The 24,533-nt window shown below is 35.1% G+C and overlaps 3 protein-coding genes across 4 annotated transcripts; all 3 read right to left on the bottom strand.

Annotated features, from left to right (window-relative positions):
- Positions 1-465: 465 nt before the first annotated feature.
- On the bottom strand, positions 466-7,303 carry LOC145614838 (cyclic nucleotide-gated ion channel 1-like). 2 transcript variants are annotated; one of them, XM_081669900.1, is made up of 10 exons: positions 7,184-7,303; positions 7,007-7,084; positions 6,342-6,397; positions 4,729-5,196; positions 4,359-4,568; positions 3,614-3,906; positions 2,907-3,021; positions 1,866-2,111; positions 1,359-1,753; positions 466-1,134 (listed from the first exon to the last, which is right to left on the bottom strand). In XM_081669900.1, the coding sequence occupies exons 3-10, from the start codon at positions 6,387-6,389 to the stop codon at positions 807-809; spliced, it is 2,103 nt and encodes a 700-aa protein (XP_081526026.1). In that variant the 5' UTR covers positions 6,390-6,397; positions 7,007-7,084; positions 7,184-7,303; the 3' UTR covers positions 466-806. The 2 variants fall into 2 exon arrangements, with proteins under 2 accessions (XP_081526026.1, XP_081526025.1); XM_081669899.1 differs by lacking the exon at positions 7,184-7,303 and having other exon boundaries at positions 7,007-7,156.
- A 545-nt stretch (positions 7,304-7,848) lies between these two features.
- On the bottom strand, positions 7,849-13,896 carry LOC145613138 (cyclic nucleotide-gated ion channel 1-like). Its single transcript, XM_081668201.1, has 9 exons — positions 13,679-13,896; positions 12,633-12,767; positions 11,793-12,369; positions 11,305-11,520; positions 10,549-10,853; positions 9,830-9,941; positions 9,159-9,395; positions 8,671-9,065; positions 7,849-8,440 (listed from the first exon to the last, which is right to left on the bottom strand). Exons 2-9 carry the CDS (start codon positions 12,689-12,691, stop codon positions 8,152-8,154), a joined length of 2,190 nt encoding a protein of 729 aa, XP_081524327.1. The 5' UTR covers positions 12,692-12,767; positions 13,679-13,896; the 3' UTR covers positions 7,849-8,151.
- Positions 13,897-14,532: 636 nt separating this feature from the next.
- Positions 14,533-20,576, bottom strand: LOC145614206 (uncharacterized). Its single transcript, XM_081669225.1, has 9 exons — positions 20,142-20,576; positions 19,067-19,175; positions 17,986-18,150; positions 17,786-17,891; positions 17,129-17,311; positions 16,093-16,258; positions 15,359-15,684; positions 15,040-15,129; positions 14,533-14,912 (listed from the first exon to the last, which is right to left on the bottom strand). The coding sequence occupies exons 2-9, from the start codon at positions 19,079-19,081 to the stop codon at positions 14,848-14,850; spliced, it is 1,116 nt and encodes a 371-aa protein (XP_081525351.1). The 5' UTR covers positions 19,082-19,175; positions 20,142-20,576; the 3' UTR covers positions 14,533-14,847.
- Between the last annotated feature and the right edge of the window lie 3,957 nt (positions 20,577-24,533).

The raw sequence follows: 24,533 nt of genomic DNA, 5'->3' as shown, positions 1-24,533 counted from the left end.
TTACATCGATTTCGTGAACTCAAGCCTACCACGGATATTTATGACAACATATAATGGTAAAATATAGTTCCAAACGGCATTATATGACCCTAAAATGTATCCCATAGGGCCTCAAGACTTTTCGCCACCAGACCCCGTAATATCCAAAATTCCTCAAAAAGCGTGGATAAACACAAACCAATACTTACAAAAGATTGATAAAATGCATACTTAAGATTATGAAGCGCCCACCAAAAGAAGTAGAAGAGTTTCTCAAAGAATTTAGTGAACTGCAACACTTCTGAATTAACAGCTTCTTAGACCAGGACAAAGTTATAGACTATAGTTGGTTGATTAGGACCTACAAGGTTGCAGTAAGTATTGTTGAGTACATTGCATACAGAAGAGTTATATATGGTAAAATTAAATATTAGAGAGATTAAAGTATTACTACTCTTATAGCATGAGAAGATGAGAGAAAACTCATAAAAGAGAGAGTAATATACTTTACTCTGCAAAGTGCTATAGCAATGTAAAATTACTAGACCCAAAAGAGGTACATTACGACATCGTGATTCGTGAGATAAACAATCTTAAACCTTGAGAACTTGCATTAATTACAGAAATTCTGAAATACATGATGGCTTGACCCCTTGTCATTTGGCATGAGGCATGATCTCTTAACTAGTGATACTTTGTACGAAAACAGAGAAAATTGAAGAAGAATTTGGAGCATCACTTATGCAGCAAACTGGACAAGGTTACGCATAAGAAGCAACAATGACTTGGAATGGAAGGGGTCGGAGAGGCTAAGTGGCTAACCATCGTCAGATCGATGCATAATCAGGTTCATCTGGCTTTGGCGTTGGCAAGTAGAGGAGGGGTGAGGGTGAGCTCGAAGGAATACTGTTGTATTGGGGACTGCTACGTCGCAGGTTACCAAGTGCATTGGCAGCAAACCTTGTTGCATGAATTGCTACACCGAAGTTTGGTGAGCTTCCACCCTCCTTGGCAAGAGCGTATTCTTCACCCTCCTTGGCAAGAGCGTATTCTTCAGCCACTGTTAAAGATCTCTCAAGCTTCCTTCTGTGGTATCGCCGCCACGCTGCCTGTATGAAACAGGCTGCCCATGTCCTCCACTGTGGTGAATAAAACCTGAATGCATCACAATATACACACTTTTACAGGTGATTATTTAAGTTCTGACACAACATCTCAGAAATTATGACTACATTTAGTGAAAAATTTATAATAGTCGTTTGAAATATGACTACCATAATATTTTCTGGTCATGCATTATCTCATCTAAAAATATTATCTTAAAATATTTATCCTCCAGCAATCAACTGTATGACAGCTTGGGAAAGAGAGAGACTTGCCTAAAGGTGTGTTGGACCTGCTTGCTGTGAAGCTTACGAAATTGTGAAGCCACAATCTTAAGATCATCAGGCATAAATGCAAAGGCTTCAACTTCTGTCTCACTTCGTACAGTCCTAGTTGAAATGGGAAGACTGGAAAAGGAATGTGGATCTAAGGCCCATGCGAGCAACTCTTCTCCACAGAAATCACCGGCTTTGAGGGAAACAGAATCAAAGATACCAGTTCTTCCCCCATGTGTGCTCATAGACAATAGGCTTCCTCTCATAATAAAGAGCATCTCGTTAACTGGATCACCCTCGCGTACAATGTAGCTGTTTTTAGTATAAAGCACCGGTTTCAGATGATCACACATTGCATCTTTTAGTTTCTCGTCCAACTTTGCAAACATTGGAACCTACACAACGCAATCCACGTACGTAAATCATGATTGACTGTTTGAGGCGGAGAAAAAAACTTAGTTAAATAAAAAGTTGTTCGGAATAAGGAGAAATGGCAGATGTACTAACTCTCATAACAAGATCCAAGCCAAGATGCCTCTTTATGTCCATTCTAAGGTCCCTAGGAAGGGAATCAATCACGCTTTCTTCACTAACACCTCTAGTTTGTTGCCAAACGTAATCATGATGCCTTCTAATCCTCTCTTTTAAATTTACTGGCAACAAACGACAAGACATCCATTGCTCTACAGCTTGCATTTTCTCTTTTCTGTTCTCTTCCGTGCCTCCAATTGATAGCATCAATTGCAGATGTTTCTATTTAACAGACATCCAAGACATTATTAATCCTTCATTAGAGACCAACTCTAATTATTAATATGTGCATCCGGGTGTACATAATGTGCACCCAAAAAACTTAAAAGGTCAAATTTAATATAAAGAACATGAACAAAAATCAACAAACTTGAAAGTTAAAACAAAAGAGCATGAACCCTTACATACATAAGGGCTAAAACAAATGAACATCTTTAAACTCCGTACCTAAGTATACATGGTGTATATAAAAAATATTCCCTCCATGTTAAAGACTTTTTTTTTTTTTTTTTTAACTATTTGTATATTAACTTTGACTATCTCTTTACTAATATAATAAAAACATATTATATGGGTATATGGGTCAAATATCATTACCAAGACTCCAAAAGAACATAATCAAATATAATAGTTCAAATGAAAAGAGCATATACTTTAAGGGGATGTGATGCACATATGAGGTTGTTAGGACTTTAAGATGAAAAATCATATTAATAATAAAAAGGGTACCTAAAAACATATGTGTGTACTATATTTTATGATTTTCGAAGTAAAAACTTGACCATGCCAGTCTAATTTTAAGCATAAAATTTAAATAATGCAAGCCAAAGAAATTGGATATATGAAACCTGGTGTTTAAGGTTTAATAAAACTCAAGAACTAAAATAATCAAATCAACAAGTGTGAGGCCCATGGAGACGTTTTGGCTTGATAACTTTCTTAAGGAATCATATTAATCAGCAACACTAATTTATAAAATCAACACAAGTAACCAAATAGTCATGTTGAGAAACTTGCCTGCATGTTCCCAATCAGTAATGCCAACAGACTTAGTCCAGCAACACAAATTAACGTAGCAAATAAGTTCTCCCCAAAACAAGTACTACTTGTGTTGAGATTTTGACCACAAGAGCTGCAATGCAAGAGAAGTTCGTTGATATAATATTAGATAAACATATATATACAAAGTATTTAGCATTTCAAGTAACCTAAACTTGAGTAATGAGCAAGCACAAAAAGCACCTGAAATCAATTTCAAATTACAAGAGAGATTGACAAATATAAATGACTATAGATATACAACAAACACGCAATGTTAATTGCTATGTTGGCTATACGCCTCTAGTGCCAATGTGACATCAAGACTTGAAACAGCCATATTTCAGAATTAAAGCAGTTGCTCTTATAATAAGGATACTCATCATTGCATCAATTGCATGCATGTTTAACATCTTGGTATGGCTATATTTTTCTCATTTTTTTTTTTACAAATATATTTTACTGGTTTGATGGTTTAAATAACAAATTGTCATCAAAAGTAACTGACAAAATACAACTTTGGCTACACCATACACACGGGTTTATACAAAGAATCTCTCCCTTTTTTCCGATTACAAAAGAAACTGTGTCATCTCCCTTGACTCCCTATATTTGCAATGTTTAAAGAACAGAGGAAGTATTACGTAAATGTAATCAGAAAACTACTGGATTCATTATGTGCTTACCTAAGACTCCGAAGGCCCCACCAGAAGCAGTAAGAGAGCTTCGGTAATATATGATTAGACTGTACCACTTCTGATCGGAGAGCATCATAGAATAAGCCATAGTTAAACAAAGAAGAACCAATGATTTGGTCAGGATCATTAAGGGAGCAGTACGAAATGTTGAATGCATAGGTGTCTCTGCTTTTGTCTTTGCAAAATGAAATTATATGATCACATCCTTTTCGCATACAAGTCTCGCGCCAGCATGTTCCCTGCCGATTAATAGCAAACATATACCAAGATGCTCCAACCACCTGCGGTTTCAAATTACAGGCGGAATAAAGTTGTTAGAAAAGCCTAGTTAGCCAATATCGGAATGTTCCTTTCAGCAACAGGAAAGGAACATTCCGATATTATACTATCTAATTCTAACCCATATCTTCTGTTAAGCAGCCTCGAACACTAGCAAGAGTAGCAACATGATCCATGATTCCATAATAAACAACTTGGTGTGCATCATTATTGATTTTATGCTCATTTTGATTCCTTAATATAATTTAGGTAAGTCCCAACTATATTGGAGATTAAATTAATTGAATGATCTGATGTGAGCAAAATCAGTTCAAATATTCCAATATGAAGTTCCAAAATGGGTTACCCAATTAAGATACAACTGACAATATGTTCTAAAGAGTTCATACAAGTTGCAATGAATTAAAAAGTTCTCAAAAGCAGTGAAAAGAAGAGAACTAGAGTGAATACTTACATGGCTTGCTAGCATGTAGAGTAATAAATAGTATGCAGCTCCAGCCCATATGGTATCAGTAATCATGCCGGATGTCCTTTGAAAATAATTGTACAAAGGATAAATCCGAATAAGCCTTGGAACATATTGGGTCAAAATCACCAATTTTAACAAGCCATCCGGTGTCCAAGAACCATGAGCCATCTTTGGAATGATATGATAAACTGCGAGCTGAGAGAAAGCAGGGCAGGAAGAAGGATTTACTTAGAATACTAACCAAGTCATCTATACATTCTTAACATTTGGTCCCATCGATTATCGATAGCTTCCCATCAACTCCACATACACAACCAAATGGGGCAAACAAAATGGGTAGAGTAAGTGTGTTTACCTGTGGAAGGGGTAGTATGGCTAATACATCTATTATAAAGTATGACAAGAGATATCTTTTAGCTATAGCAGCATGGTCCTTGATTATTGCAAATCCTCCAAATGCTCGACAAGATGGAGAGACAAATCCAATATGGAACTGCAAGATGATATGAACTAGATAGCACAAATCCATACATGTGCGAAAAATGCTTGTAAAGTTTTTGAGACTATCATCCAACTTGATGCATTGTTTCTTTCCATCTATAACTGGGACATAGAAGAACAGTGGATCACAGCAGCCCAAAGCCAATACACATGAGATTAGAATTATCTTATTCCATCTTTGCACAAAAATATCCTTGGGATCTAGAGCTTTCTCTGGTTGATTATAGAGCAACCCAAAGCACAAAGATCTTCTGGATGAACCAGATGACGCTCTATTTTCTATTGTACCACCAAATGCCCACTTGAAAATTGTATCAAACACCTGATTCCAAATGAACAAATGGCTCAAAATTATGACTATATAGCTAATAGGTAATGAACATTAAATTCATAGATTATGGAAAATCTATTACTATTATATAGTTTAAAGATTGTGGAAAGTCCATAGAGTTCACAGATATTAACATATACTTCCTCCGTTTTCTTTTACTTGCAACACACTTTTTAGGCACGCAGTTTTAGGAAATGATTAGTGAGGATAAACGAGCGATTTTATCAATATAATTTTTACACGAAGATTAGAATAGGGTTAAGTATCATTTGTAAAAATTATAATGAATAACTTGTCTGTTTACATTACACAAACCCGACCTCAAAAGACGTGCCACAAGGCTGTGTTGCAAGTAAAGAGAAACGGAGGAAGTACTATTTTGGTTTTCAAAATCATATGATATATGTCACATAATGAATCAAAAATTAGTTAAACTTATTAAAATCATGATTAAATTTGAATACTGACAACTAAAAAGTGAAAACATTTTTTTTTTGTTTCCTATTTTTAATTTTTGTTTTAAAAAATACAGTAAATTGAAAACCAAATACGATGCCAAACAAATCCTAAGTTATAAACATTAAACTAAGGGTTTGTTTGGTATTATTGTGATTTTTGTTTTACAAAATCATATATATACGTCATAAGTAACATAAACACTCAAAGTAATAAAAATCATGATGATTTTAAAAATTGACAATAAAAGAATAGAAATATTTCTTTTCTTATTTACTATTTTAGTTTTTTGTTAAAAAAAAAAAAAAAAAAAAAAAAAAAAAAAAAAAAAAAAAAAAAAAACCGAAAACAAAAAATGATGTGTATACAATTTTTTTCAATAAGAAATACTCCATCCGTTTTTAAATACTTGCTCCATTTCTCCATGCGCGGAGTTTTAGGAGAAATTGGAGAAAGTATTTAAATATGGAGATAGTGGGGTTGGTGGAAGGTAAATTAGAGGAGTGAAAATCTAAAAGTAATAAATTTGGGTCCACTAGTTGAGATAAATGAATTAAATATTATAAAAGCTTTCCAAATAAGGGAATGGAGCAAGTATTTAAAAACGGCCGCAAAAGGAAAGTGGGTAAATATTTAAAAACGGAGGGAGTATGCATAAAATAAAGCATATGTGTACCCACATGTGTATACTTTCCTCCGCGGCTCCGCCAGCTCCGCCACATAGCCATTCACCCACCTACCAAAAGTATCATATTAGGCAACAAAATTACTTAATCCAAATGAAAGACAAGAAAGAGGAAAGAATAACATTAATTTGTTTTCAATCCATTAAACATGTACTAAATTATATAGCAACCTATAAATATTGCAAAACTAAGCTAAAAGTAAGGAACACAATCTCACGAGTCATGATCATTAAATCACGCCTAATAGTCATTAGAGTAACCCACTACTCTTATGACTTCGCTAACACAAACTAATTACTTCGTTGACCTTAAAAAAAATTACCTTGGAGTAAAGTAAATACTAACAATTTGAAGAAAATATTTCAACAAAATTCTCTAAATCTAGCTTATCATATTTGTGTTTCAATCATGCTTACAAAAACAAAATAATACTTGAAATAATAAAAAAAAATCACCCAGCAAATTTACAATTACTAACTAATGTGATGAATTAGGTCAATCTAGAAAATAAAAAATTAAGCAAGTAAGAATTTTTTTTATAATTAAAGAGTGATATAAAATTATTTAGAGAAGAATAATAGTTTACTATATTTTATTGCAAACAAAAACAAACATTTAATTTCAGAAATCAAGCGAGAATGTATAGTTGAGCAGCTCACAAAAGGTAAAATGAAGCTTCACCGCAGAAATTGAGGAATTTTTGGCATCAAACTCGTCGTTTGCAACTTGCAAGATCACTGCTTAGTGTAAATTTTTGCAGAAATTGTTAGAAAAAGCAGTAATTGAATAAAATATTTGAAAACTAAAATAAGGTTGAACTCCAAATACTATATTACCTTACAGGGTTGACTCTGCAAAGACTTCATCTAATTATTAATGGTTAGATAAATAGAGGCCAATTGACTGGATTTTTTGTTTTTTACTTTTTAAAAGAGTGGATGAGTATTGATATTGTGGCAAATAATTGAAGAAATACAATTAATAAAGTCATCATATTACTTTTATGTTTCAAAACAAAAGCTTTTGCGTTACATAAAAAGAACCGAAAAAAAAATGATAATCTTAAAGAGTGTAACTTGATTAATACCGTGTGACTAGGGTTATTTGGTTAGGGGTTACTTTAGTTAAGGGTTGTTTGGTTGGTTAAGGGTTACTTGGTTATGGGTTTATTCGATCGATCAGGGATTACTCAGTCAGAGATTATCCGGTTAGTGTTTTGGTGTGTCAGTTGGCCACACAATAGACGTGTCGTAGAACTTTAGTTTTTATATGTAACTTGTCATTCATTTGTTGATGATGTGAAGGAATCAAATGAGGTAATTGACAATGCATATATTGAGTTACTTATGTAGAAATTAATCATGCAAATCATTCGAGTTTTTCACAAATTAACTATTATGTGTTGTAGTAAATTCACTAAAAAAATCTTTTTCAAAAAAAAAAAAAAGTATAAATAAAATATAAATAAAAATTCACTAAATCATACAAGTATATCCAATGGTAATAACACAAATACTGAATGATGGATTGATCCCTTGTCTATGGCATGAGACATGATCTCATGAAACATTGTACAATACTAAAGTAACAATAATTGCACAAATACATACTGTAATAATGAAAAACAACAATGATATTAGAGCATCACTTTTGCTGCAAACTGGAAATTTTCTAATCCTAACAATTTACAAATTATACATGTTAAATATGTTGATTGTTTATGATCTAAACATCAAGGTTAAGAGTAGGAAGAAACATTAACTTGGAAGGGAAGGGCTCTGAAAGTCTAAGTGGCTAACCATCGTCAGATCCACGTGAAATCAGGTTCAGTTGGCTTTGGCAAGCTGAGCAGGGGTGACCTTGGAGGAATTCTGCTGTTTCTGGGAGCATTACGTCTCAAGTTACGAAGTGCATTGGCAGCAAACCTTGATGCATAAATTGTGACACCAAAGCTTGGTGAGCTTCCACCCTCCTTGGCAAGAGCATATTCTTCAGCCTCTTGTAAAGATTTCTCAAGCTTTCTTCTGTAGTATCGCCGCCATGCTGCCTGTATGAAACAGGCTGCCCATGTCTTCCACTGTAGTGAATAAAACCTGAATGCATCACAATAGACACAATTCACAGATGATTACATAAGTTTTTGGCACAACATCAACAATGATAATCATCTCAGAATTTAAGACTATACTTAGACAGAACTTCAAAATTTGTTGCAGATCACTAATTTAAGGACTGAAGTTCAGCTTTATACAACAGAAAATTTTCTGGTCATGCATTTATAGCAATCATATATTGTCTGACAGCCTGGGAGAGAGAGACTTGCCTGAAGGTGTGTCGTAGCTGCTTACTGTGAAGCCTACGAAATTGCGAAGCCACAAACTTGAGATCATCAGGCATCAGTGCAAAGGCTTCAACTTCTGTCTCAGTTTGTGCAGTCCTAGTTGAAGTGGGAAGATTGGAAGAGGACTGCGGATCTAAGGCCCATGTGAGCAACTCTTCTCCACAGAAATCACCGGCTTTGAGGGAAACAGAATTAAAGAAACCAGTTCTTCCACCATTTGTGGTCATAGTCAATAGGCTTCCTCTCATAATAAAGAGCATCTCATTAACTGGATCACCCTCGCGTACAATGAAGCTGTTTTCAGTATAAAGCATTGGTTTGAGACGATCACACATTGCATCTTTTAGTTGCTCGTCCAATTTTGCAAACATTGGCACCTACAGGGATAATATTTGCATGTTTCATGATGATGAGTCACAACTAGTTCAAGAAAGAAATTTAATAATCAAATTAAGCAGAGATGCACTCACTCTCATCAATGAAGCCAAGCAGAGATGCCTCTTTATGTCCCTCCTGAGGTCCCTAGGAAGGTTTCGAATTACACTCTCTTCATCAACTCCTCGTGTTTCTTGCCAATTGTATTGCTCGTACTTTCTAACCCGCTCTCTCATGTCCTCTGGAAGCATACGATGAGACATCCACTGCTCTGCATCTCGCTTTCTTATTCTCATCTCCTCTTCTCTAACAGTTGTTGATTGTAGATATTTCTGTTCAAAACATAGCCAGCAGAAATTTAGATATCTAAATTAAAACCAACTCCATGCAGAAAATTTAATCAGATGAGCATACATCTTATAAGAGATAAGATAAGAATTCATCTTAGTCGATGATATGTTTGTGTTTGATCATATCTACAGAAGGAAACCAAAAGCTATAGGAAGTCTGAAATGAAGATAATCAGACAAAGGTTTCATCGTCCTAAGTTCCTAACATCTTATATTGTTTGCAGGACAGACTAGGACCGCTGATCTCCTTTAATCAATAATGTTGGAAAAATAAAGCCTCAAATATGATTATATGAAGAATAGCCCTTGCCAATTGGACTAACTTAATGCTGTGACATACTTCAAATACTGAAGCAAACTGTTTATATCTATTATAAAGAAGTCGAAACAATCATGATAATTGATAAAGGACTTGCCTGCATATTCCCAATAAGAAATGAAAACAGAACCAGTCCAGCAATACAAATGAAGATTGCAAATAAGTTCTCCCCGATGAAAGTACTTGTATTAAGATTCTGACCAAGAGAGCTGCAAGAAAAGTATGTAGTAAAGTAAGTCAAATAGCCTTTGCATTTGAAACATCCTTTATTGTACTGTTAACTTGTTAAGTCTCTAAGAAACTGTCTTCAATGCCAAGCCCAAGTACAAGCACAAGAGACAGACCCGCAGGTCTAAGAGGTTCAGGTGCAAAAAAGGAACTCTAGAAAAAACAGTAGAGACTTGAGAGGAATAAAAAAAATAAAAAAAATAAAAAAATAAAAAAAAAAAAAATTCATCTGTAACAGCTAGTCACCCTCGGGAATTTTGTGTATAATGCTAGATAATATGACAGCAAAGTAACAGGGTTCTTCCATAAAACTCTACGAAACAGTTTAGCTATTTATCTTATGTCAGAACCTTAAAGAGCAGCCTGTGTTTTTCCTATTAGACTCTCTAAGCTAAGCTATATGGCCTATGCAATAACAGAAAGCACATACACAACTGCCTTTATTCTGGCATCATAACTAAACTGTAGAAGAGTAGTATAAGAACCATCGTCTACTTGACAGTTTAGGAGACTATAAGAGGTCAGTTTAATCGAAAAGTGAGGAGATATGTGCTTCAAGATAATATTACTGATCATTCAAGTGCTTACCTAAGATTTCGGAGACCCCACCAAAAGCAGTAGAAAAATTTCCTTAAAAATGGTTTGGATTGTACCACTTCTGATTGAAGAGCATCGTAGAACAAGCCAAAGTTAAACACACTACCATCCGATATATCATCAGGATTTACAGGCTTGCAGTAAGAACTGTTAAATTGAAAGTTTTTTGCTCCGACAATTGTGTCTTGCATTTTGCAATATAAAGACAAATTATGACATCGTTCTCCTATGCATGATCTGTGCCAGCATTTGCTTTGTCGATCTATGGCAAACAAATACCAAACTGCTCCAGTAACCTGTGGTTTTACACAAGATCTAAGAATTGGTAATTTCTAATTTAAACTTATGAGCTAAACAATGTATTAGGAAATGTTGCTTTGAACATGGTTGCAAACTGCAAAAGTGTGAACTCTGTCTGTTGTAGCCTGAATATAATTCTATAAAAGTAAAGACTAATCCAGAGATTTAGAATTTCCAAATTACTCTTTAAGATTTTGAGTTGCTTCTTGTGCATTCAGAAACCAAATTTTAAAAAGTGAATAAAACAGGGGAAATGTATTATTTTTTTTAAAAAAAAAATGCTCCAAATATTCATCTTTACTGCACCATCTCCAAAATCTTTCTCATTATCTATAATCTCATGCATACTAATTTGTTTAACAAAGAAATCTGCAGAAAAAGGATTTTATTGACAGAATGACATGAATGAGTCAGTCTAACAGACATCAAGGATCCATTTGAACTTACATGGCTGGCTAGCATGTAGAGGAACAGATTCAAAGCAGCTGCAAACCATGCTGTTTCGAAGATAATACCAGATGTGCGAGTTACCTCCTTATATAAAGGATATATCCGTATGAGCCGTGGTACATATTGGGCAAAAATCACTAATTTTAACAGGCCCTTGGAAGTTAAAGGACCACCACTCATCATCAACTTTGGAATGACAACTGAAACTGCCATCTGGAAAAACACAACAGGATTAGTTAATCATCTCTTTGATCAATAGTTGTGGCCTATAATAGCACATCAGCAATACATTTATTTAACTTCTTAAGTATCCGGAATCTAAGCAAGATAATAAACTTCTCCCAATAAGCACTAGCATCATGCAAGATAGGTCATCTCATCAGATTCATTGATGTCTGCATTCTTCTTTTATATTGCAATTCAAAATATAGGAGCGTGATATTATAAACAATGGAATATTAGACTATTAGACAACTACCAAGTACCTGGGGGAAGGGAAGCACAGCTAGAATGTCCACAAAGAAGTATGAAGAGAGGTATCTTCTAGCTATAGACGCATAATCCTTGATCAATACACCTCTTCCAAGCACTCGAGAAGAAGGAGAGACATAACCAGTACGGAACTGTAAGATGATATGAAGTAGATAAAACAAGTCTGTGGATGTGCGAAGAAAACAGGCTATGATTTCTAAATCTGCATCCAAGTAGAGGCAATTTTTCTTGCCATCAATAACAGGGATATAGAAAAACAATGGATCCCAGGCCATTGCGAAAAAACATGAGATCAGAAATATCTTGTTCCATCTCTGCAGAAATGGCCCCTGTGGATCAAGAATAGTGTCCTGAAGTTCAGGCTTCTTTGCAGATTGGTAATAGATACCCTGAAAGCTCAGGTTTCCTCTCAAGTTTCTTATCCCATTAGAACTTCTCTCAAATCCTCGACGGATAACACCAAAGGCTGAGCCAAAGCCCGCTCTATTCTCAGGAGATGGTGATGGTGTTTGACTCAGATAAAATGGTTGGTCAGAACTTGTTGATCCTTCTGAATTATGGTCATCAAACCTGAGAAAGTGCATGATGCAGAAGAAAATTTAGAACAGCAACCACATGCAGGCATATAATGTACAAAAATCTAAAGATATTAAGCAAATTCCAACTATGTAGTCAACTTTAGCTACTATCTGCAACAAATCTGATGTTAAACACCAATATAATTGACATTAGTTCCCATTTTTCTGGTGACTTGAGGTACCTATTCAAAATAAACACGGAACAACAACAACAACAACAACAACAAAAACAGCTCTTGATACTTTGAGACTCACCTTACAACCCTGTCTCGGTTGTTACTCATAAGTTCAGAAAGCTGCAAATTTCCTGACATGTGAAATGCTTATCCAGGATCAAATGCACTATTTGTACCTTATCCAAAACCAAAGATGGCACCCTTGAGTTAGTCCCTGCCAAAAAATTCATCTCCGAGTTTAGGTTGATATTTCAATGACTAAACAATACTCCGTAATAACGATTAAAAAAAAAGACCTTGTAAAATATTTTATCCCTTTTTTCAGCATTGAGAGTCAAAAAGACCATTTTCAAAGAGGATAAAAACACAGCAACATTAACTGAAGAATCTACGTCAAACAAACTTGAAATCGAAGAATATTCAACTTTATGACCCTTTTAGCCTGTTTCCCACGTTGAAAGAAAAAAGGAAACAAAAAGTAGTAGTTCAAAGTTCAAAGTTACAAGTTAGAATCATTGAACCAGCAGTCTGTACATGATTTCTCCATTATTTTTAGCTCGAAACTTTGAAGGTTGATGTTTGGTAGCAATGAACTTAACCATTACTAGCTTTCCAAAAGCAAAAGAAAAAAAAAACTCAATTGATTATTAACTATTAGTAAATTATAAATAAAATTAAGATTATTAAAAGTTGATGATATGAATTTTATATTACTGTTCCTACTTCTGTTACATTATTCAATTTTCTTCTAAGAGAGAAAACTAGTGGGACTTAGAGTTACTTTTGTTACGGGGCGTTTGGAACGTGAAAATAGGAGTTTGGGATTATCAGTGTAAAATTGTAATCCCCTTAGAATGGAAAATTTAGCAAAAGTTGTAATCCCCTTAGAAAGGAAAATGGGGCATAGACAGGTTTGATCAAACTCTAATAATCCGTAACTAATTTAGTTGATATCCACATTAACCAAATTACTGCATATTCATTCTGCCTACTGCAAAATAATTATGTAGAAAATGGAGAACTATTATATTTGTACAGCAGAACATAATCACAGTAAGAAAAAATGGTATTAAAAAAAACAGAGTCCATTGATCATGAAGAAAACAAAGGAGAGTTTAATCAAACCTTGGTATTATAATGGCCTGTTTGGTGAATTTCCAAGCATAATATGAATTTCAACACCAGTCACTCTGAATTTAGCACCAAAATTTGACAATTTTCTTATTTGATGGAAGAAACAAAGAAGAATTAATAAAGGCGAAAATGGAAGAAAATAAGAGAAGTTTATTTAAGGAGTAGTTTTTGGGAAATTGGAAGGAAATTTCGTTGATAACATTTTGAAATGTAAAAAATGACAAACTACAACTAGTAGTCTAGTTCAATAATGTACATATATACTATCGACAAGAGAGAAAACAGTGTGAGTCGTTAGTGACAAATAAGCATTGACTTATGACTATGAAAATGAGTCAAGCTATATATTTCTTTTTTACTACGTATTTTTGAGTAGTTTGTTGAAAAGTCAACCTTTTTTGCAATAGACCAAGTCAACTGTTTTGAGTAGCGCCAAATTCCTACCAACCCAAACAAGATTTTTTTATGTACGTAGTACTGTATGAAATTAATCATGACAATTACAATTTAACAGAACACAATAATACAAGTTAAATATTGCATAACTGAAGGAGAAAAACAACTCTACTAGACCGGAATCTCTTACCGGGAATGTGCAAAGGAGTCGAGCTCTTTAAGGGAATCATCAACCTCAAGAACCAAAGTGGATAGGAATCGAATCCATGACCTCAAGTCATAAGATGAAACCCTTTTTAACTTGAAATAGTGAACATGGAGTAGAATATTCCAAAGATAGGGAAGTATGGTCTTCATCTTGCCAAAGACGGGATTGGGAAAACAATCGGGAAAGGGAACCTGTTTCTAAGGTTCTGATCAAGAATGAATATAAACCAGTACACAAAGCATGAACACAAAAGAAGAGAATGGATCAAGACTTTGGTATTTAACATAACGTCTACAAGATGAGTTTACAAAGTATAGTCATTAGATTGGCATACAGTGATACAACAGAGAACAAATGAACAATCATCATTCAGTTCTTGTTAAAATCTGATGACCACAGGCAATGGGATCCTACAGGGAGCAATCTGATCATCTCCAAAATGCCTAAGATGCAAATACATGCCCTTCTTTTCCAATTTTGGATTTTTATTACTGGTCTAAACCCCATAAACAAAGGCACAGCTCCCTAAAGGTGAAGGCACGGATCAGAACTTAACTCAAGGCTTCTCCTCGTCGGATTGAGGACCTGGTCCAGGGACTGAATCTACAAAGAACTCCTCCACTGAAACATTAAAAAAAAAAAAAAGTTATTTCTACAAAAATAATTGGTTCCCTCTCAATATAAGCATTAACATTACTTAAAAGGGAAAAAAAGGGAAGAGGGGGGGTGGGGGGGGAGGACTCAATACCTATATCTTCATTATCTGGTGAATCAAGTAAGATATCAGAATCGGAAGGCAGAAAAGGCGAGCCAGGATAATTTCCCAATGGTCCAAGATCTACAGAATTTCAAAGAGAATGTAAGCAACAAGCGTACCGGGAAAGGAAGCATGTTAAGATATTTTTGGAAGTTAAATGAAGCAACTGGCCAATGAACAGTGAACACGGTTTACAACAACCAAATTTCTTTTCAAATGTATAACAATGTATCAAAGTATATTTGCAATAACCATAAAAAGTCACTGAAGTATTATGTACAAAAATAATAATAAGAGGGCAGATAATAACCTCCCAAGTTCGATAAATCTGCTGTTAGATCAGAAAGGCTGAAATTCCAGGGAATTTGAGCCAAAGAACGAAGGGAATCTTTAGAATTTCCAGCACCTCCATCAGATGGAAGCTGCAATCCAATTGAACTTCCCACGTCAGACTGAAATGCTGTATCCAGTGCTGAAGTATCAACTCCCATTCCAGGCAACTCAGAAGCAGTGAATGGAAAATGCCCGCTGGATGCCACTGAAGTTGGACTGATGGGCATGTCCGACATGGACGACATGCCACTACTGGGCGGAATCACTGGTGCAGCTTCAGCTGAGGTACTTTCCATCACCATACTAAGGGGTAAATAACAATTGGTAAGCAAAACCTCAAACCAATTATAATAAAGAAAAAAGAGGGTACAAAAATGAATTCTTCATACTCCCCCAGCAGTGGCCAGTTGCCACTAAGAAGTTAAATAACAGCAACAAAACAATCAAATATGTAGTATATATTTAATTAATCTAGTTCTACAAAGTTCTTGATGCAAGATGGTGTAGCTTTCTAGTCTACTTTACACCCAAAATTAGTACTCTGCTAGAAATTGACATTTTAACTATAAAACAGAGATTTTCACCAGATTTTAAGTATAATTTAACAATCTAGCAAAGTTGCACATATTAAGTGAGACTAATGAGAATAAAAGTTAGTGTGCTGAAATATTGGTAAGATACCAAAATAGTAATTATTGAAGAGACACTCACTCATTCCCAGAATTCATTCTCATGGGTTGAAAATTACTGGGTGCAGGTACTCCATTGACCACATGGCAGTTGGATAGTCCATGGTTCATAGAATCAATATGAGGCTGACCAGGGGCCGGAATTGGAGGTGGTTGTAGGACAGGGTATCCCATAGGCATGTTGTTAACTGCAGTGCAGATAATTGAAGTTAATAATCCAAAATATGACAGATAAAAAAAAAGGTCGAAAAAATTAATAATAACCCCATCCTTGAATAATTGTCCAAATATTCTTTTTTAGGATGTCCCATAACAATCAACTTTCTATACTCGTAAAATCGAGCACATAACTAATGAGAAAATGCGATTCATTGAAAGGCAAATGAATATTGGGAAGCAATACAGTAATTGATTTATTGATATTCCCTTTATATTATTGCTTCTCAAGTATGACAAGTGATTAATTCCATTGCTGTAAAAAGCACAAAGAAAATTCCCATACAAAAACTATCCTGAAGCTTCACCCACACTGAGACTACCACAGTACCACCACATAATTTAAAAGGAAGAGCCTCATTTCAGTACTTATCTACGTTTACTACAGCCTAAGGAGAAATAACTTCTGTACCAATCTAGTCTGGATATGATTAAGGGTGCATTCATCAGGAATTCTGCATTTCTGCTACTAAGTTATTGATGTCGAAACTCGAAAGGAAGAAACCACATATCTCATAAGCCTATTCAGAAACATTAAACATCAAGAGGACCCAGGAAGTCAAGATATGAAGCTCTTTAACAGCAACGAATCAGAGAGACAGCCACAAACCTAATATCACATTAGATGTTAAAACTTAGACTACGAGGGTATGAGAAAGAGGAGAAACAGGTCTCACTTCTATGAGTAGATATTGGGATCATTTTGTAGAAATTTGTATCTTGTCCCAAAAAGAAAACATCCTAACAGCGTTCATATGGACAGCCACACAGCAATTACAATTTTTTTAAATAAAACAAAGCAATCAGATTGCACATAACTTTTGGAGGTACAAAATAATTACCAGGCATAGGATGAATTCCATTTTGGATAGGAGCCAATGGAACTTTTGGAGGCACAGCATATTTCATCAGATGATACTGATGCTCGAGAAGATGATTGAACAAAACAATCTGCTTCTTCAATTTAAGCCTTATGTAATAAGCCCTGAAAAAATCAGCATTCTCTTCCTCCAGCTTCTGCCATACTACTCAAATGAGATGGAACAAAAACTTTGATCAGAGCTTCAATATAAAAAGAGCCTGTTTTCCATAACCAAACCACAAAGAATCTCCCAGAAACAAAATTGTAGCTACCATGATAAAATTCACACTAAGCAATAGGAGGGGGAAGAGATAGGCAGATAAGCTAACAATTTGTGCGTTAATTTTTCTCTGTAAAAATTAGGGAGCTTAACATAAGGCTGTTGGCCTCAAACAGCATTACCCGCACATATTTTTCTTGACAGAAAAAGTATCAGTAATCGTCATGTAAATGAATCATCAAATATAACATCCAGAACAAAAAAAAAAAAAAAAAAACAAAAAAACAAAAAAACAAAAAAACAAACGTTTTATCTAACACCAAATTTTCTTGCCCATGAGTCAAGTCCAATTGGTCAGGTATGAATTTCTTTACACATTTAGTACATCCAAAATTTGCAATAGCTTGCAGATCCTACCTAAGGTAGTAAATCCAGGATCAATCCTTGCACGATTTAAGAGGGTCTTAACCACCTCATCTCTATTCATATACAGTTGTAAGCATCGTTCAATTAGATTTTGTACCTGCATCGAATAATATGCTTACATATGCTAGTTAAGCAAGGTATATAATCAAAAGTACAGGAAACTAGAAGTTAAAAAAACCAGATTGCCTCACAAGCTCAATATCTTCTCGAGAGACTTTGCGCCCATCATTGCTTGAAACAGCAGCTGAGCCTGAGTCAGGGGCTGGAGCTTCTTGATTGTTGTTATTTTGTTGCTCACTTTGGGAATCAAGTGAAGCTTGGTTGGTCGACTGTCTTTCAGGAGTATTTTGAGAATCCTGCATGGATTCATAAGCCAAATTTAAAGTACATAATAGGGACATATGACTACTAATGCTAAGATTGCTAAAAGTCCTCACTAAAGTCTACACGAAAATAATAAATAAATAATGAAAAAGGATGCCAAATACGCAAATAGTGCATGCCATATAAGCACAAATTTAAACATGATCCTGAACATTCACATGAAGACGTAAAAAACAAAGGAGTCATGTCATTACGTGGATAGAGCCTAAAAAGCTTCTTCGTCAGCCAATTTATGGTTGAGAATAGAGATAAGATCATACAATCTAGAAATTAACTTTAATCAGTAGTATTATTGAATAACAAAGGGAGCATATATTAACAGGCATTTAATTGGCAGAATAAAAACAGCAAGAATGTCTTCGACACTTATCATTGCCCACCTATCTCTGTTTCTTCCAAACACCTAACAAGGAACATGAGGAAAAAAGATTATCTGATTCTACACATTAAGGCTAGCCAAAGCTCTTTAAGGATTATTAAACAAAACATGGTACTCAAAAGCTATCTACAAATCCATACCCAGTTAAGTGCACGACAACGACACATGGTCGCAAGAAGCAAAGCCACAAAGGTATAAAAAGTTTGGTGATGGTGGGCTCTGATGCTACACATAAAACATTAACGATATTGTGTTTCCAAACAAACAGTATAAGGTCCAGAAAAGTCCGGCTGATATATGTCAATGCACAGATAAGGGAGGGGAAGGACAACGGTAGTCAAGCACATTACTTGAAGACCAGTGAAGAGCACATAAATCATGTTTTTTGGTGGTGCCAGGCGTAGCACACCACAGCTAATGTGTACTAATCAAAAACCCATTTAATTGTTTTCAACGCCATTCTAAGGGGAATATCATATAGAACAAGCAGTAAGTTAAGATAAACACACCGGTGAGGTCTTCATTTCACTAAGATTGATACAGCCACATACTGCTATGCTAATTGGACAAAGCAAGCACCCTTAATATTCGATTGAAGCAATATCAGAAACACAGCAGCTGGACAGAAAAAAAAAATGGTGATGAGTTTTGAGTTAAACTTGTTAGTTACAGGTGTATCAATAAGAGTATTACTTGTAGCATTTGGAAAATACAAAAGGAAACTTACAATTAAACATGCATACATATATATACGTATATGTAACGAGTGGAAAATTGGAAATACTGGTATAATATCAACACATCACTTGTATCGTCTTAATTCATTAAAATTACTTCATATATCACAGACCATGTTTCAAGTACAAAAATCTCCAATTCTCCTCATCAGGATATCAATATTCCATACTACACTGCTCCCTAATAAATCTCATTTGACTTTTTCGATAAAATCTTGTTTACTTTCACCATTGATTGTATCACTATATAATTAAAGCAATTATCTTCTGATAATGCAATACCTTATAAGAGTAATCCCCTTGTAACATTTCCATAACCTCATAAACTTAGGTTTATCCACAAAAGTCTTTGTCAATTAGTTTGATAGACTTTACCTCCCCATCATTAGTTAACCCTAACTAACAAAAATCTCAATCCTTTAATCAGTCTAAAGAATCATACATGAATCTATATTAAAACATTAAACAAATAACCCGAAACAACGATTCGATTCTTAGAAAACCAATAGTCTTGGACTCTTAGTTAATTATAGCACATATCCAAATATCTACTGAACTAAAAATATCCCAAGTCCACAATAGAACAACTCATCATCAAATCCACCCCACCCAAACACTGTTATAAATGCATATCAATGTAAACATTCAAATATATTCAGTCTAATCAAATTGCATTGAAATGTAAAGAAAAAAAAGTACCCTTTTTTCCAAAAAAAAAAAATTAAAAAAAAAAAAAAAAAAAACTCCACCTTGCAAAAATTAACACTCAATTCAGCAAAATTGAACAATCGAACAAATTCATAGCGCAACGATGCAAATTTAAGCAAAGATCTATCAACTAAATTACCTCAATTAAGGCATAAATTATCTGCAACCTTCAAAAGAATGGCAACAAAATGTGAAATATTATAATAATCGGAGAACTTGAAACTAAAATAGCTAAGAAATTTCGACGAATTTAATATTTCAGTGATAATTATTAAAATTATTATTAAACTCTAATAAGGGAAAGAATATCATGGAGATGGAAGAATGGGTTTCCTAAAATGGTAATCTAAATTACAGAAAATCGGATTTCAAAATTATTTACTGTAATAACAATTTTAGGAGGAAGAAAATGAAATTCGAAAGAATAAATATTGTCGAAATAAAAATAGAAGATGTTTTAGGTGAGAAATTTCGTAGTTTTTGGGAAACTGGTTTTGGGGGTTTGACGCTGCAGATTGAACAGCACTGTTACAGCAGAGGAGAGAGAGAAAAATGGAGGAGTGGGAATGATAGTGAGATGTTGAAAGCAGTGATACACACACGCCACTTACGAGTAAAATAAGGGGCCGTTTGATTGGGGTTAGTAAACAAAGGGAAATGATTTATTGCGTTTGTCACTTTTAATTACTCCGTATTTCTTTTACCCATTTTTATTTTTAAGTTTACCATAATTTCCTCTACATTAGTTCCCCACCCCCCTTAGACTTTTCCATTCCCTTTTCCTTAGCCACCCCTCCACCACCACATCCATACTAGCCATCATCCTTTTATCTTATCCCCACCACCCATCCACCCCTCCCCCGTCGCCCCTGCCCCTTCCCTGATCATCACCGCCCCTATAAACTTTCCCCCACCACACAAATAACTCATTCCTTCAACATTCTAGCCACCACCCGACCACCACACCACCCAACTACCTTCGCCGCACCTCCCCTTATCTTCGTCACCTTTCCTCACCACCCAAAAACCCCTCCACCTCTTGGTGAGAAACGATAGATGATTATCATAGGGTATAATCGTCAACTAAGAAAAAATTAGTAAGGGTCTTTTGGAAATTTGACGCATAATATATTAAATGGGGGTGGGAAACGGACATAAAGTTCTCTGTAACTGAGTTTGGACCTTGGTGGAGCTTGAAACTATGGTGACGATTAGGGGTAAGCGAAAATTCCGGTTACCCGGAATTGGAACCGGTTAGGAACCAGATCCTAATTTAACTCGAGACATGATTTGACCCAACCCAAATCCGACTTGAATACCCGAATCGACAACTCTACTATGATACACAAAATCGGAGCGATTTAGGAGGTGTCGGGAGATGGTGTTGGAATTTCACGGAACACTGATGAATCCCGGGATCATATAATATTGTGTGGACCCATATATGACCATTATCCGGCAACATAAAGGCCTCATGAGAACTTATAACCAATACAAGAGACATGTGCGAAAACGGATAAAATGACCATTTAAGCAACTTAGATAGTTCTACCCACCCAATTAAACTCTTGGAGGGTATTAGGGACCATGGTAAACATCTCGGCAATTTTTATTTCCGGATGAAAAAAGGTCAATAAATTTACAAAATTAAAGGCTATATAAGCCACGAGGCCTTTTTTCAATTTTGTAATTTTTTGACCTTTTTTCGACAGGAATTAAAAATTGTCGAGTACCATGGTCGGTAATATCCTCCAGAAGTTAAATTGGGTCTGTGGAACCATCTAATATGCCCTTAAACTGTCATTTCACCCGTCACAACTTATAGTGATTTCGTAAACAAGCCTACCACGGACGTTTATGACAACATATAATGATCATATATGGTTTCAAACGGCATTATATAACCCCGAGATATATCCCTTAGGGTTTCAAAGCTTTTCGCCACTAAGCCTCGAAACCTCAAAATTATAGCCTTCAATTTTGTAATTTTTGATTTTTTTTCGCCCAGAAATAAAAATTGCCGGAATGTTTACCATGGTCCCTAATATCTTCCGGCAGTCAAATTGGGTAAGTGGAACCATCCAATATGCACTTAAACGATCATTTTACCCGTTCACAAGTTGAAGTGATTTCGTAAACTCAAGCGTATCACGTACGTTTATGACAACATATAATAATCGTATATGGTTTCAAACGGCATTATATGACACCGAGATATATTCCCTAGGGTCTCAACATTTTTCGCCACCGGACCCCAAAACCTCAAAATTTCCTAAAAAAGCGTGGATTATAGCCTTCAATTTGTAATTTTTTGACTTTTTTTCGTCCGCAAATAAAAATTGCTGAGATGTTTAGTTGTTTACCATGGTCCTAATACCCTCCAACAGTCCAATTAGGTCGGTGGAACCAACTAATATGCCCTTAAACGTTCATTTTATGCGTTCACAACTTGCACTGATTTTGTAAACTCAAACTTACCACAGACGTTTATGACAACATACAATGATCATATTTGGTTTCAAACGGCATTATATGACCCCGAGATGTATCCCTTAAGGGTCTCAAGGCTTTTTCGCCACAATCCTCTTAACCTCAAAATTTTCTTAAAAAGCGTGGATTATAGCCTTCAATTTTGTAATTTTTTGACCTTTTTTCGCTCGGTAATAAAAATTACCAAGATGTTTACCATAGTCCCTAATAGCCTCTTGAAGTCCAATTGGGTCAGTGAAACCATCCAAAATATTCCCTTAAACGGTCATTTTACCCGTTCGTAACTTGCAGTGATTTCGTAAACTCAAGTCTACCACAAACGTTTATGACAACATATAATAATCATATGTGGTTTCAAACGGCATTATATGACCCCGAGATGTATCCATGAAGGTCTCAAGGTTGTTCGCCACCGAGCCCCGAAACCTCAAAATTTCCTAAAAAAGCATGGATTATATCCTTCAATTTTGTAATTTTTTTGTACTTTTTTAAGCCCGGAAATAAAAATTGCCGAAATGTTTATTTTGGTCTCTAATACCCTTCAGGAGTCCAATTGGATCGGTGGAACCGTCCGATATGCCCTAAAACGGTCATTTTACCCGTTCACAGCTTGCTGTGATTTCGTAAACTCAAGTCTACCACAGACGTTTATGACAATATATAATGATCATATATGGTTTCAAACGACATTATATAACCCCGAGATGTACCCTTAGGGGTCTCAAGACTTTTCGCCACCGGGCCCCGAAACCTCAAAATTCTCATCAAAAAGTGTGGATTGTAGGCTTTTTATCCCCTAAACAAGCACCCTCTCAAAGTATCCACATTCCACATGCATGCGTTAAAAATAAGTCACATACTCCTGAGCTCAAGTAACATAAAATTAAAGTAGAAAAGGGGATATTTGGGAATCAGGCAACGTAGGGCCTGTTCTCATTAACTGAAGTTAGTTGAACTGAACTGAAATGAATATTTTATAAGAGAAGGAAATTAAGAGCTCAGCTGAACTGAACTACAACTGAATTACAACAAAATATGCAACTTACACTCACAAATCCAAACATTTGAAAACGCTAAAATATTAAACCCTAAGTACCCAAACTTCAACAAATTTCACAATTAGTTTTGAGCATTTAATAAAACTAAACCATTATACGAGTATAAATTTTTAATAATTTAGATATTAAAGGCACAATAATAAATAGGAAAAATCAACAAAAATAATCCGAACTATTGACCATCTTCTCATTTTAATCCTAACTAAAGGGGAGTAAGCCGAGCAACTCTTAATTGTTGCACATCTTAGAGACAATTTTGCGAGCCTCATTGCAGCGCCAGTACAATTTGAAAGTACACATTGGCCTTTTTGGACATTTTTGGTACATCTTTACAAACGTTGGCAGATTCTCTTTTATATCTTTAATTGTGGATTAATTACGGGAAAGCTCTCCACTTCAAAATCTACAATGTAATGCCACCAACATTTGTTGCAGAATTCCCCACAACTTTCATTTCGGGGCTTCTTAGCTAATTTTTCACAAAAGTCCTTCAAAATAAGATAATACATATTAATCAGCTTTCTGTACAATCAAGTGCAATGTACATTTCAAGTTGTCAAGTAAATACATTTCAGATTACCTTCAAGAATCCATCACATGAACAACCAAATGTTAATGTGGTGGGACAAGTGCTCCAAATCAACCCATCAACAAATCCCGCCAACTTCTTCAAGAAAAATTTTGTATCCAATGAAAATCAGATTGTTAAGTGAACGTCGCTCGGCATTGAAGCCAGGAAAGCTCCATATTCCAATGGAATGAATTCAACCTTGCATGCAAATTCAAATTAAAATCACATAATATATAAATAAATAAATAAATTTTTTTGTTTTAAAAAAAAAAAAAAAAAAAAAAAAAAAAAAAAAAAAAAAAAAAAAAAAAAACAGTACCCACCATCTTTGGGCTAAAACCAAGGTTCAAATGAATTGTGCGTCCAACTTGGGCCATCTGTTTAATTAGTCCTCTTAAGTGCATGAACCATA

Source organism: Chenopodium album, chromosome 25 (assembly GCF_948465745.1).
Source record: "Chenopodium album chromosome 25, dcCheAlbu1.1, whole genome shotgun sequence".
Lineage (NCBI taxonomy): Eukaryota > Viridiplantae > Streptophyta > Magnoliopsida > Caryophyllales > Amaranthaceae > Chenopodium > Chenopodium album.
Note: the sequence above shows the minus strand (reverse complement) of the source record. Positions and strands in the feature narration are given on the sequence as shown.

What these genes read in the sequence shown, in the direction of transcription:
- LOC145613138 (XM_081668201.1), bottom strand. Translation starts at nt 12,691, where the DNA reads ATGTCAGGAAATTTGCAGCTTTCTGAACTTATGAGTAACAACCGAGAC. An exon ending in TCTACATGCTAGCCAGCCAT is followed by an intron (nt 10,854 to 11,304) that starts GTAAGTTCAAAT and finishes GTAAAACCACAG; the next exon opens with GTTACTGGAGCAGTTTGGTA. An exon ending in TTCTTATTGGGAATATGCAG is followed by an intron (nt 9,396 to 9,829) that starts GCAAGTCCTTTA and finishes TGTTTTGAACAG; the next exon opens with AAATATCTACAATCAACAAC.
- LOC145614838 (XM_081669900.1), bottom strand. Translation starts at nt 6,389, where the DNA reads ATGGCTATGTGGCGGAGCTGGCGGAGCCGCGGAGGAAAGTATACACAT. An exon ending in TCTACATGCTAGCAAGCCAT is followed by an intron (nt 3,907 to 4,358) that starts GTAAGTATTCAC and finishes TTGAAACCGCAG; the next exon opens with GTGGTTGGAGCATCTTGGTA. An exon ending in CAGGTCCAACACACCTTTAG is followed by an intron (nt 1,135 to 1,358) that starts GCAAGTCTCTCT and finishes TGATGCATTCAG; the next exon opens with GTTTTATTCACCACAGTGGA.
- LOC145614206 (XM_081669225.1), bottom strand. An exon ending in CTCGAGAAGATATTGAGCTT is followed by an intron (nt 17,892 to 17,985) that starts GTGAGGCAATCT and finishes TATTCGATGCAG; the next exon opens with GTACAAAATCTAATTGAACG. An exon ending in TGGAATTCATCCTATGCCTG is followed by an intron (nt 16,259 to 17,128) that starts GTAATTATTTTG and finishes TCTGCACTGCAG; the next exon opens with TTAACAACATGCCTATGGGA.